At 54.5% G+C, this 12,235-nt stretch overlaps 1 protein-coding gene across 5 annotated transcripts in view; it reads right to left on the bottom strand.

Moving 5' to 3' along the window:
* Positions 1-12,235, bottom strand: part of PAX5 (paired box 5) — a 188,668-nt gene that overhangs the window by 13,231 nt on the left and 163,202 nt on the right. For all 5 annotated transcript variants that reach the window (XM_034664128.1, XM_011224566.3, XM_011224567.3 and 2 more), the window contains one exon: positions 205-291. In XM_034664128.1, the coding sequence (XP_034520019.1) occupies positions 205-291 (87 nt within the window). The remainder of the gene's footprint in view (positions 1-204; positions 292-12,235) is intronic.

Here is a 12,235-nt window from a genome sequence, read left to right on the forward strand (position 1 = left end):
GAGATGAGGGCTCGAGCAGAGCTGGAATGGTGTTTACTGTCCAAAGCTCTCATCACAACTCCCAGATAGCAGGCACCTGAGGCAAGCTACCCACCCTCACTCAGGGACCAGCCCTCAGGCTGTCAAGGGACCCTGGCGCAAAGAAGGGTCCTAATGGGGCAGCTGAGGGCCCAGGGGCTCCACAGGGCTTCCACCAGTACTCACCGAGCAGCCCCGGGTTGGGGAACCTCCAGGAGTCGTTGTACGAGGGATACTGAGGGTGGCTGTAGGGGCTCCCGGAAAACTCACTCCCTGCATGTGGTTGGCGAGGAGAGAAACAGGAACCGAATATCAGGTCAGGTTTGGAAAATGCCAGTGGCATTTACCTCTTACATAAACTGCAGGTACTTTTCATAACCGATAAAGGCAAGGCTGGCCCACATCCTTACCAGATGGATGGCTAACACTCGCATTATATTTCCCCCTGTACCATTTTTCTTAGCAGAGAGAATGAATCCAGCCTCCAACATGCATACCATGAAACTACCGTGTGCCAGGTGTTCCCTGGGGTTATTGGACCAATTTACAGGTGAAAAAACTGATGCCCAGGGTCGCTCACAAAATGACCTTAACCCAAGTTCAAAGCTGCAGACCACCTGGCTCTCAGCCCTGACTGCGATACTCCAGTACCCCAGTGTGGTTTCAATTCCACTGTCTGTGTGTTTCCTGAGTGGGTCTGGACTGAGAAGCCAAAGGTGACCTCAGCTCTAGTCCGGCCCTCTGTGTTGTGAATCCAGAGGGGGCTGCTCCCAGGGCCCTGGTCTAATGGGGAGGATGAGACAGACTTTCAGGTCCATGCCAGGAGAAGGCAGATGGACTTTGCTGAGATGAAGGGACAGACCAGAGGGCTGGGGAGCACAGCAGAGGGAGTGGGTCGGGGCCTTTCAGGCATTGGGAAAGGGGCCACTGTTCGCTGCTGGGGATGCATGGGCAGAAACTACGAGCTGTGCGGGGTAGGGACAGCGTTGGGAGAAGGGGGCACAGTAGGACTTGAGGACAGCTCACTCTGGCGCAGCTGCTCATGGGGCCCTGCTTCTTGCGTCTGGCACTTTCTTCAGCCCCAGGAGAGCCTGCTTACTACCAGCTGGTCATAGGAAAGGAGTTCAAAATTCCTGCCCTCAAACCTAGCTGCCTTGGCTATGCAGCCTGCCTCCTCCCCGTGGCTGGAATTCCCAGAGCGCCTGGTTTGGGCCGGACTCCTAGCACAGACCGCAATGCCTGGCCCTGGTTGTGTTGGTAGCTGGCTGGTGAGTGGCTTTGTAAGCCACTGGTTACAAAGCATGTGGGTCCCTTCCTGGCAGTGGTGACAGGAGTTACACCGCCCCATGAGACCACCCTCAGCCCAGACATGCTTCTGTGGATTCTTCTCAAGGATGCCAAAGGGCCGGAGCCTCCAGAAGGACCAACCAGAAGGCAGGACCTGGAGCAGTGCTCTTTCCCCAGCATCTGGCCCCGATGTAGGGTCCCTGGAGCTCCACCAGGTAGGGCAGGAACAATGAAGGAGGCCTCAGGGGCCGGCGGCTCCCACCACCTGGGCCCCGCTGGCCTCCTCCCCATTTCTACAGGCAACCACTGGTGGAGCGTGTACACACTCACACACACACACACACACACACACACACACACACGCTCCTCCTCAGGCATCTCTGGGGGCCACTCCCAGCCTGACAGGCTGAGCCTTCCAATTCTCTGTTTTTTATGCCTCAGTGGTCAGGGTGTCAGGTTCCGGCGGAGGGAGGGAGAGCATGGTGACAGTGCTGGGCCGCAGCAGCCCAGCCTCGGCATATCCATCAGTGCCTCCTCCTCCTCCTCGGGGGCAGGGTGGGGGATCAGAGCAACCGAGCAGCCTGGAGAAGGGGGACAGCCACCCTCCCCTCAGGGCTCCGAGCTGTCCCATCAGAGGCACTTCCTGACAGCGTTGTGCCTGGACCCAGGGCACCAGGCTGTGCTGGCAAAGGCAGTCTCTACTTCTCCATCTAGCAACATCATGCTTGTCTGCCAGGCTCAGCTCCAAGGCCACCTCTTCCGGGAAGCCTCCTTGATCTCCAGCCCCCGGAAGTGCAGGTCTTGGGTCCATTCAGCTGGAGTTAACTGTCTGTGTTACCTACCCTCCACCCTCCACCACCATTACCCTGTCCCCAAATTGGCTCTCTGATCCCTCCTTCTCTGGGAAGCCCCCTCTTCAGGGGGACTGTTTCCCACAGCATTCCACAGCACCTACATGGGAGTCTCCTGTGACGTGGGAGTGTCTGTCCTGCGGGTCTGGGTCTGATTCCTCTCTGCACCTGTGTGCTACCCCCTCGTGCTCCCTGTGTAATGCCCCATCCACAGCAGACAGTCGGCGTTCGTGGATGGCCAGTAGCTCGCCTGCCTCTACCTGATACGTGATGGTCCCGCACATATGTCTGCATGGCTCTCTCCCTCACCTCCTTCTAGGTTTTGCCCCAATTTCATCTCCAGACCGCCGAATTTAATACGGAAACTACTTCCACCCCATCCCTCTTTCCTGCTTTATTTTTTTCCATAGAACTGATCACGACCCAACATCTCTTGTTTTTTGTGCTCATCTTGTTAATTCTGCCTACTCCAATACAATGGAAGCTCCATGGGGGTAGAGAGTTCTGTCAAATTCACGTCTCCCTCCCCATGTCTAGTACAGGGCCTGGCATCTAAAGTCACTGAAAACTATTTGTTGAATGAATGAGCAGGGACACAGTGCACCAGGGACGCAGATGATGGCTCCCACTACTTCCGCATTAGTACTGAGAGCCGGGGGCGTACGGAGCACCTCCTGCATGCCAGGATTCAAACCGGTTTCTCTGATCCACCGGTGGGTTCCACTCACACAACCACTCTGCTCCTCGGTGGACAATGAGAACCCCAGGGACCCCCTGCCTGGTGTGCTGAGTGGGGGCTTTGTGGGCACCCTCAGCCAGCCCTGTCCCGTGAGCTGCGCTGGGAGTGTGCGCATTCAGGGTGAGGGGAGCTTCCCCACCCTGGGAAGAGGCTGACCAGTGCGGGGGCGGTGGGGGGGGTCCGGCCACCTGCTGGACACTTCGGGATGCGGTCTGATTATCCCAAGTGCCACAGAGAAAGCTAGTGTAGGGCGCCCTTGCCAAATGAGATGTGGGGAGGCCAGGTCCTCAAATACCAAGGAAGCTGCCTGTCTAGAGACCTGGCCTAGCCTGACCCCAAAGGTGGCTGAGAAGCAGCAGACTGCCTGGGTTCGAGCCCACAGCTACCACTGAACCCAGCGGTCCTCAGTCAGTTTGGCACAGAGGCTGGGAGCAAGGTCTCTGGAGCCAGACTGCCTGGATTGAAATCCTGAGTCGGCCTGGTCCTAACTCTGTGACCTTGGGCGGATCATTCAGCCTCTCCGTGCCTCAGTACCCTCCTCAGTAAAGTAGGAGCAATTAATAGCTGGCCCTGCATGTGATCACGGTAGAGACTGGACGGGTGATACACAGAGTGCCCGGAACACAGTGAATGCTCAGCAAATGTCGCCCATGATGACAGTGACCTGATCCTGCTCACCAAAGCCTCCCGGCATCCAGAATCTCACTGAACCCTCCTGACAACCCTGGGAAGCCCACAAGATGGGTACAACTGTCTGCATTTTCTGTGTGAGGATACGGAAGCTCAGGAAGGTGGGGGACTCAGAGGCTGGCCTCCTGCCCTCCAGCCCAGGACCCTCTGCCTATGTGACAGTGCTGTCCCATCTTGGGCCTCTGTCTCTTTTTTTTTTTTTTTTTTTTTAAAAAGACCCTTCTTGTCAGCTGAGCTTGAATTTCACTTCTCAGGGGCCGTGATGCTTCTAGCAGCAAAGAAGGCCCTGTCCTTGGGGGCTCAGTGGGTCCCACCTGCTGCTGGCTTCTCTGGGTCTGGAGGCCAATCTCCTGCTTCATCTCCTCTGCTTAAATTCACCACACTCATGACACACTCATGACACCCGAGGAACCTTACAATAGCTGCTTAGAAAAGTGAATCCTGTCCAACCAAGAGAAGGTCTGGGCAAAGCACTGGAGGCACTTTCTGGGCACTGGGGAGCACGTCAGCCAGGAGAGAGAGGATTTTGATATGCAGAGGGAGGCAGGCTCTCCCAGGCACATGCAAAGGTGTGGGGTGGGACTGGTCAGAGTGCGTCTCTCTGCGTGGCCAGGTCATCGTGAGGCCCAGCAGAGGCAAACCCCAGAGCAGAACTGGGGGGGTAAGAACATTATGCTTTCCTCACATTAGAGCTGGGACCCAGGGGAGACTAGGGAGGACGAGGAGCTGGAGGACAGGCTGGCAAATGTGAGCCTGTGGTCAGGGAAACCAGACAGGTGACTGCTGCCACAGTCCAAACAAGAGGGAACGGGGGCCTGGGAGAAAACGTGGCTGCAACGTGATGCTCTCCAGGGCAGAAAATGGAAGTCCCCTCTTCAGGCTCATTGTTAGGACCCCCAGAAGTACAGCTAGCTGGGCCGATGCAAAGATCACATAATAAACACCTTCCCAGACGGGAGCCACACGTGACTTGAGCACGGCTATAATGTATCAACTTGTGGAATCGCTGTTGTACACCTGAAACTAATGTAACCTTGTGTGTCAGCTGCACTCACAGACAGAAATGAATTAAAAAAAAAAAACCTTCTCTTATGACTGTCCAGCACAAAGGACAACACGAACCTCTTGTTTCTTTCTACTAACTGATCCATGCTTTTGGCATCTCTCAAAAATACCAACCCTTTAAGTTGGGCAAACTTTTCTTGATGCACTAATAGAAAAATTTCTGTGAGGCAGACTGGGGTGCCAGCTCAGCCCACAGACAGTGAGTCCTCCACCTGGAAGGCATAGCACACCGGCCCTCCTCGGAGACCGCTCCTGGGCTGCTTGGGGTTGGTCACATGTAAGCCCCTAGGAACGCTCACCAACAAAACAGGTCCTCATCTTCTCCATCCCCTGCCTCCTGGGAGGGAGCAGTCCCGAGGGGAAACCAGGACTGGAGTGGGACCAGACTGGGAGTCAGCACTACAGGTTGGGCCCCCCTCCCCATATGACACTACAGGTTGGGCCCCCCTCCCCATATGACACCATGAGAGGAGAAAGCAGGGCGGGGTCCGGGAAGGTGTGCACACAGAGGGGTGCGGGCATTCCTGTGGAAGGGCTGGGCAAGGGTAGGCTCTGCACTCAGCCCTCCGCATACTGGCTGTGTGGCCTTGGGTAAGTGACTGAACCTCTCTGGGCAGAGTCTCTTCATCCTGAATAGAGGCCTACATCATAGGACTGGTGAGAGGGGAGAGAAGGTAATGGTACCGGGAGACGAGAACTCCCCTCTCCCCATATGCAGAACGCTGAGGAAGCAGGTGATGGGGGAGGAGGAAAGGCCTCCTCTAAAAGCTGAGAAGGCCCTAAAGGAATTATAAGGCTTCCACTGAGTTCTTGGACATGCAAAAGAAAGCCCATACTGGCGTTAGGGATGGAGTTTAGAGACCAAAGCACTGTGCATAAGAAAGGCCCTGTATCCCAGGAGGTTGTTTTCAGGAGAAAAGGGCAGAGGCAGGAGCTGGGCTCAAGCCCCAGTGTGGGGAGGGTAGGGGGTGAGGAACATATAAGTGGGTGTCTAGATTCCCATTTTAAGTTGTCCCTCCTGGAGCCTATAACCACCCCCTCTGCCAACCACCATCCCAGATGCATTCAGTAAAGCCAACTCGGTCGGTGTTTTCTTCTTACACGGGAATCGAAGATGGTGGCCAAGTGCTGTGTCTGGTGGCCAGTGGGGCTGAGATGAAAGAATGTGGTCCAAGAGCAACAGAGATCAGAGAGCCCGAGCATTCGGTGATGTCAGGGAGCCTGAGCCCAAGGTTGTGAAAGTGAGCCTCCCCTGGAAACGTGGCAGAAATCTTGGGGAGGACATAGGGCTTTTCCGCGACGCAGGGAATAAGGGTTCGAGTCCAGCTTACTTGATCTAAGGTGCCACAAGATACCAGCTGTCTGTGGTGGGCACCGTGCACTGGGTAAAGGAGTGGTGGGGTCGGGGGGGAGGGGCAACTGCATGAGCAAAAGCCAGGGGTGGGAACAGGTAGATGGGACATGAAAGGACTCTGGGGCACAGGAAACAGACTCCCCCCTGCTTGGTGGCTGTCAGCAGGCCCAAGAACAGCGGGTTGGCTCCTTTTCAGGGTCCCACTCAGGACCACAGCCACAGGGGTGCTCCACCCTTCACTCCCACACAGAGCTGTCTACCCGGGAGAAGACGGCCAAAAATGACCTCTGGAGTCAGACAGACCCAAGTCCAGGCCAGACTCTGCCACTCATAAGCTGGGTGGCCTTGGGCACATGAATTTACCTCTTGAGCCTCAGTTTTCTTGTCTGTAAAATGGAAGGAAAGAAAATCTCTATTTCTGAAGCTTGTGAAGGTCACAAGACTTAACAGTTACAGAACTTTGCAAACCCTCATGTGTCGAGGACTTGGTGCCTTCTCATTGATGGTAGAAAAAACTGCTCCCTGCTCCCCCCCCAGACCCTCTGACCACAGCCCTGACTACTGAGAAAGGGCCCTGACACACAAACTGAAAGTCCTTCCAAAGCCACTGAACAGAGTAAAGCTGAGGAATGTATGTTCATTCCTCGAAGACTCAGAAAGAAAGCAGAGGCTTAAGAAATTCAGGATAAATGGTGGGTTTCCCCAGAATAGTGCTGTCTTCCAAATTTACAAGAACGAGTGGTGAAGATCAACGAGGTCACTAGAAAGGACTGATTAAAATAAAAAGTTTTTAATTTTAAGGCAGCTTTCCTGGAGATTCTGGGGCCAGGAAAATTGTCAGAAATCAGAGATGTTTTGTTTCTCCTTTGCTAAAAGCTCAGAGATGGCAAGAAAGTCGAAGTTTCCTAAAATTCTCAGAAGTGACAGGTAAATCGGCTCAGTGTAGCTCTTAATTAACCCAAAACGACACCTGCCAGATGATGGGGATTTGCAGAGCTCGCCGGGGGCCGACCCCATCTGCAGATGGTGGGCTCCCACCTCTGCTCGAGACCTTGGCCGGCTGTAATTAACATACGGAAAGTCTTTCAAAGTGACTTCGCAGCCAAGTTCTATTTCTGAAGGATTGAAGCTGGGCTTTGAGAGAAAAGCTTTGCAGAAGAGGAGGAGGAAGGAATGATGTGAAAAGGACCATGAGATTTCTCCAGCTGCTCCCCGTGGTCCTGGAGAACTGTATACCATGCTACGGCTCGGACACAGCAGGTACTCTGCGTGGCCATCTATAGCTAGAGAGGTGACTAGGACTTGCCACACAGGCCCCAGCTTTCAAATGGCAATTTCAAATGGGGCAATTGTATATATATACAATTATATATATTACTATTTTAGGGGTCACGTGTACAGCATACATGTATTTACACGTATATGTGTATACAGACATATACACATATACACACGTGTGTACATGGATGTGCGTGGGGGGTGCGTGCACACACATCAGATTCTGGGGCTCTGTCAAAGCCTCTCTGAGTGACTTTGGTCAAGCCCCTTCTCCTCACCGAGACTCCGTTTTCTCATGCGTGAAGGAATCTCTCTCTACGGCAGAGATTCGAACAAGCAGCCTCAAACGGCTTCCAGCACTAACAGTCTCCCCTTTCCTACCTTCACTGCGCTCACCCCCAGACGGGTCCCCTGGAAGGCCAACGCCTCTCAACCTCCTTCTCTCCAGAGCAAGACCTCCGTGGGCTCCCAACAGGGAGAGGAAAACCCGGACAAACTCAGTAAAGGTCAGCCCTGTCAGCCCGGACAGCCTGGCACACAGCATCGATCCATTCCTGGGAAAAACCTCTTCTCCCACCAGCTCAAGCCAGCCATGAAGGCCTTCAGAAAAATAGAGAAGAGAAAAACCGAGAGAGAGGGCAAGAGTGAGGGAGCGAATGCAGAATGTGTCTCTCATTTCTGCTTCTCGAGAGAGCCGTGGGCTTCGAAGTTGAACGGCGGGGCTGGGTGGGCCCCCGTGAGACCCGGCTCTGTCGCTGACCGGCCATGAGGCGGATGTGTGACCACTGTGGGCTTCAACTCAGTCCCCTGGGGTTAGGACCCTGTTGTGCCTTTAGCCCAACTGCTGCTGTCTACAACCACGGGAACCCGAACGCAAGGACCCTTCAGGGAACCCAAGGGAAACAATGCCACTGTTGCATCTGCAGCACCTCCACAGGGGGATTCAGGGCCCATGCCAGACCCCACCAGCTGGCTGCCATCAGAGGCAAGAACTGGGGTCTTTGAGACACATGGGACCAAACAAAACATATTGGTGGTCAGCCCAGTGTTTTCAAGGGGCAAGGGTGTCATCGGCCACAAGCAATTTACAACTGTTGTCTTGTCCCCTGAGACTGACTTCCCATCTTTCTGTACCAGTCTGGCCCCTGTAGATATTTCCGGCGGAGACCCTTGGCTATCCTATGGCACGTTTTGAGCAGTTCTGGTTCCATTTAATCTGCTCTCCTGCTGTGGTGTTATTCCAAAGTCTTGTTCCACTGCCCTCATCTACGCACACAATGTGCCAATGGCTCTCGCAGCCTCACTAGGGTGCAAGACAACACCTGATTTGTGCGTATGGGTGTGGGGCAAGGCAGGTCCCAGTCTATGGTGTGCCACCCCCCACCCGACACCGGGAGTGCCCACACGCAGCACAGTTGTGAGAAACAAGCCTGCGAGGCAGTGACCAGAAGCCCCCTTGTGCCATTCAAGGACCCACAAGGTCGGTCCCAGCGAGCTTCTGAGCCACACCTCCCAAGGCCCCCCATCCCAAAGGCCAACAATGGCCATTCCCCACATGCTCCATGGGGCCCCTCTCCATCTACTCATGCTGTGTCCTTCATCTGAAATGCCACTTTCCTCTTCCTCCTCATGTCCAATCTCCCAACTTGTCAAGACCCGGCTCAAATACTGCTTTCTGGATTGCTCGTCCCAGCTGAGAGCATTCCCCCACCTTCCCCTGAGCCCTCAGCCCCATGGCCCAGAGCACTTCCTGCTCAGACTCGGAGTAGTTGTGACCCCTATCTCCATTCCTCTGTTGCTGAGTCTCCTCCTTGAGGGTGGGAACCAAGACGGATCCCCACATGTGATGGACAGCTCGTGGCAACCTCCGCTGCCCCTAGCACGGGCCCAGCCCCAGCACACATGCTCGCTGAGGGAGCACCGTTTGGCCATCCCCTTTCAGTGTCAGACCGAAACAGCTCATGGGATCATGCTACAAAAGCATTACTAAAACCCTGGTTCTTGATCTTTGGTGGAGGCATAAGACAGAGAGACAGGGAAAGGCAGCAGAACACACTGAAAAGGGCAGGGCCCAGTTTGTTGCAAGGGCTAGAGTGCGGTCCCGTGGGGGGAAAGAGCGCTGCATGGGTACTCTCCTGAGGAGCTGGGCCCCCTCCAGGCCTTGCCAGGCCTCTCGAACACACAGTGACAGCACCAAGCCCAGCTCACTGCAAAAGAGTTTAAGAGAAGTTTCATCATTGTGGTTTTGCTTTTGTGTTCTCAAAAGGCAAGAGCAAAACCCATTGATAGTTACAGCTCAGAAAAGAACAGGACCAAACTGCATTCCTTGGGCCGCAGCTGGGATGGATAACTGGGAAGGGTTGTTTTTTTTCCCTACCATCCACGTGGTCATCAGAAGATGCTCAGTCTGGAAACCAGAAGGTTTTCTTTGAGTGACCTTGTCAGAAGCCCTCATTGCATGCCCTAAACTGCTAGGCTCCTGATTCCACAGAGTTCAGTTGGAATAACACTGAGCTGTATTCCCAAAAGAGTCCAGCTCACACGCGTCTGGTGGATGTCTAAGAAACTCACCAGGATTTTGGTAAATCTTTTCAATTCAGCATTCACAGGGGCCCTACTCCACCCAGAGCTCTGTGCTAGGCCCCCCGAGAGGGTCTCAGACTCCGCATCTCCAGGAACTTCCTGCATTCTAAGGGGTTCTTAGACCCAGAACTAGAAATTCGGGTATGAGAAAAGGGTGAGGCAGGTTTGGAAGCAGGGGTATCTGGGAGGGCTTCTTGTAGGAAGTGGCTGAGCTGTGGGCCTCAGTGAACATTCAAGCTTCATCATTTAGCAGGTGACCGAAGCCTGTCCCTATGCCCCTCCTGCCAGCCCTGGCTGTGTTCAGAAGAGTCCAAGCATGCTGCCCCTGTTGCCAGGGAAGGGAGCCTGGGGACGAGGTCAATCTCCATCCCTTCCCAAACAGGAGGCCAGTTTAGCAGGATGAAGTGTGTCCTGGCCTGGAACAGGCCACAGAGGCCCGACGACGCAAAGGCGAACGCAGCACCCTGCCCAAAACCCCCAGAAACTCTTCAGCTTGCAACCACATCGTGATCTTTGCAGGTAATTGTAAAGTGCGGGCCTGATACTCTGCACGGACAGAAGCTGCGGCGATGGTAACTGAGGGGATGGGGAGCCCAGGGGGCCTGCGGCCGGTCAGTCCCCGTCTAAGCCCCTCAGCCATGTAGCTGAGTGGCCTCGGAGAAGTCACTTTACCTCTCGGAACCTGAATTCCGCTTGTTCAACGTGGTATTACGACACTCGCAGGACTAAATGATATCAACACATTTCAAAGTCCTTTGTGAATCAAGACGTGTTCTACAAATGTGAGGGGCTATTCGATGCTTGACTCAGTCCTTGGCACACAGCACAGGCTCTGTGCGATTGCTGAAAGGGTGGAGGCACTCGGGCTTGTTTTTAGTGAAAATTCTATTTCTAGGTAGTTTCCTCATACTTCAACAAGTGCCCCAAATGCTTGATTGTAGAGAAAGCCTTAACCTAGGAGTTAGGCCCCTGATCTCATTCTGTCTCTACCACAGTATGACCTTGAACATGTCTCTCAGGTTCACATAGCCTCAGTTTCCCCAGATGGACAATGATGGGGTGGGAAGTAGACAAGATTGGGTTCCAATCTTTCTGCCACTAAATACCTCTTCATCCCAGACTCCTGTCCAAAGGACCCTTTGCTTGCTTAATGATGAGTCTAATGCCATGTCCCTTTAAAGTATTCAATGAGGCCTTTTTGGGGGGTAATCGACAGTTTCCACCAGGCTGACTGTAAAGCCGTTCTTATTGGCTCCCAGACTCAAAAGTGGCTCCAGCCTCCTCCAGCTCGGGGGGCCCTCTAGCCTCTGGGCACATTCCCGGAGCCTTCAGGGACTCTGCCTCTCCCCCCAATGTCAGCCTGAAGCTGACTTACTTTTCTGTGGCCTAGACCTTGGCCTGTCCCTCAGAGCTTCCAGGGGTCCTCCTCGGAAGAAATCACCTCCCCCTGACCGGGCCCAGCTCAGTGCAGAGGCGTGAGCATCCCGCCGCTGACTAATGAGAGGGAGGTGATGGTGTCATACCTTGCTGGGAAGTCACAGTGCTAGTCCCGACCTGAGCCGCCTGCCATCAAATTTTAATGCTGCTGCTGACATATTTATGGAATGCCTCACCAAGTGTTTGCGAGGACACCAGACAAGATTTACCTTCACAATTACTACTACGATGCACAGGCTTTGCTGTGCGCTGGGAACGCAGTAGCACAGAGGACCTGAGCACCAGTGCGCCCCGAAGGAATCCGCTCAATTCCACACAACTTTCCTACCTCCAGCACGCGGGGCCTGGGGCCTGGGGAGGCAGAGATGAATCAGACACGGTCCCTGCCTACCGAGAGCCCCCAGTCTGCGGGAGGGGGCAACACACCATAAATTACATGGATCCTGGGTGCCTGGGGACCCGTGCGGGGATACAGGTAGAGAGGCAGGCAAGGCTGAAGAGGGGGAAGGGAGCTATTTCTCTCTCGGAGTCAGGGTTCAGAAGGAAGCCAAAGACTGCAGCTCTGAGGGATCATTCAGCTGCTTCACCTCTCCCGGTTGCTTCTCTGCTGGGAAGGGCTCCCTGGCCTCTCTTATCTCTCCCCCATGCTGGCCTCCAGACTCATCAGCCCCCTCCTTCAGTACCTGCACCCCCTTCCAGCCTCTCCTCTGCCTTGGAGTGGGATGCAGCCTCCCAGCTCCTCACCCTTCCTCATTGTGTCAATGCCTTTCTCTTCAAGTTGCATTGCTTTCCCAGAGCAGAGCTGCCCTCGGGGCGGGAATAATGGGCAGTGACCCAGGCCAGGGGTTCTCAAACCTTGCTGCCTATTAGAATCATCTGGGGAGTTTTGAAAAACCCAGAGGAGCAGGACACACCCCATGCTGGTTAAACTGG

Source organism: Ailuropoda melanoleuca, chromosome 7, assembly GCF_002007445.2.
Source record: "Ailuropoda melanoleuca isolate Jingjing chromosome 7, ASM200744v2, whole genome shotgun sequence".
NCBI lineage: Eukaryota > Metazoa > Chordata > Mammalia > Carnivora > Ursidae > Ailuropoda > Ailuropoda melanoleuca.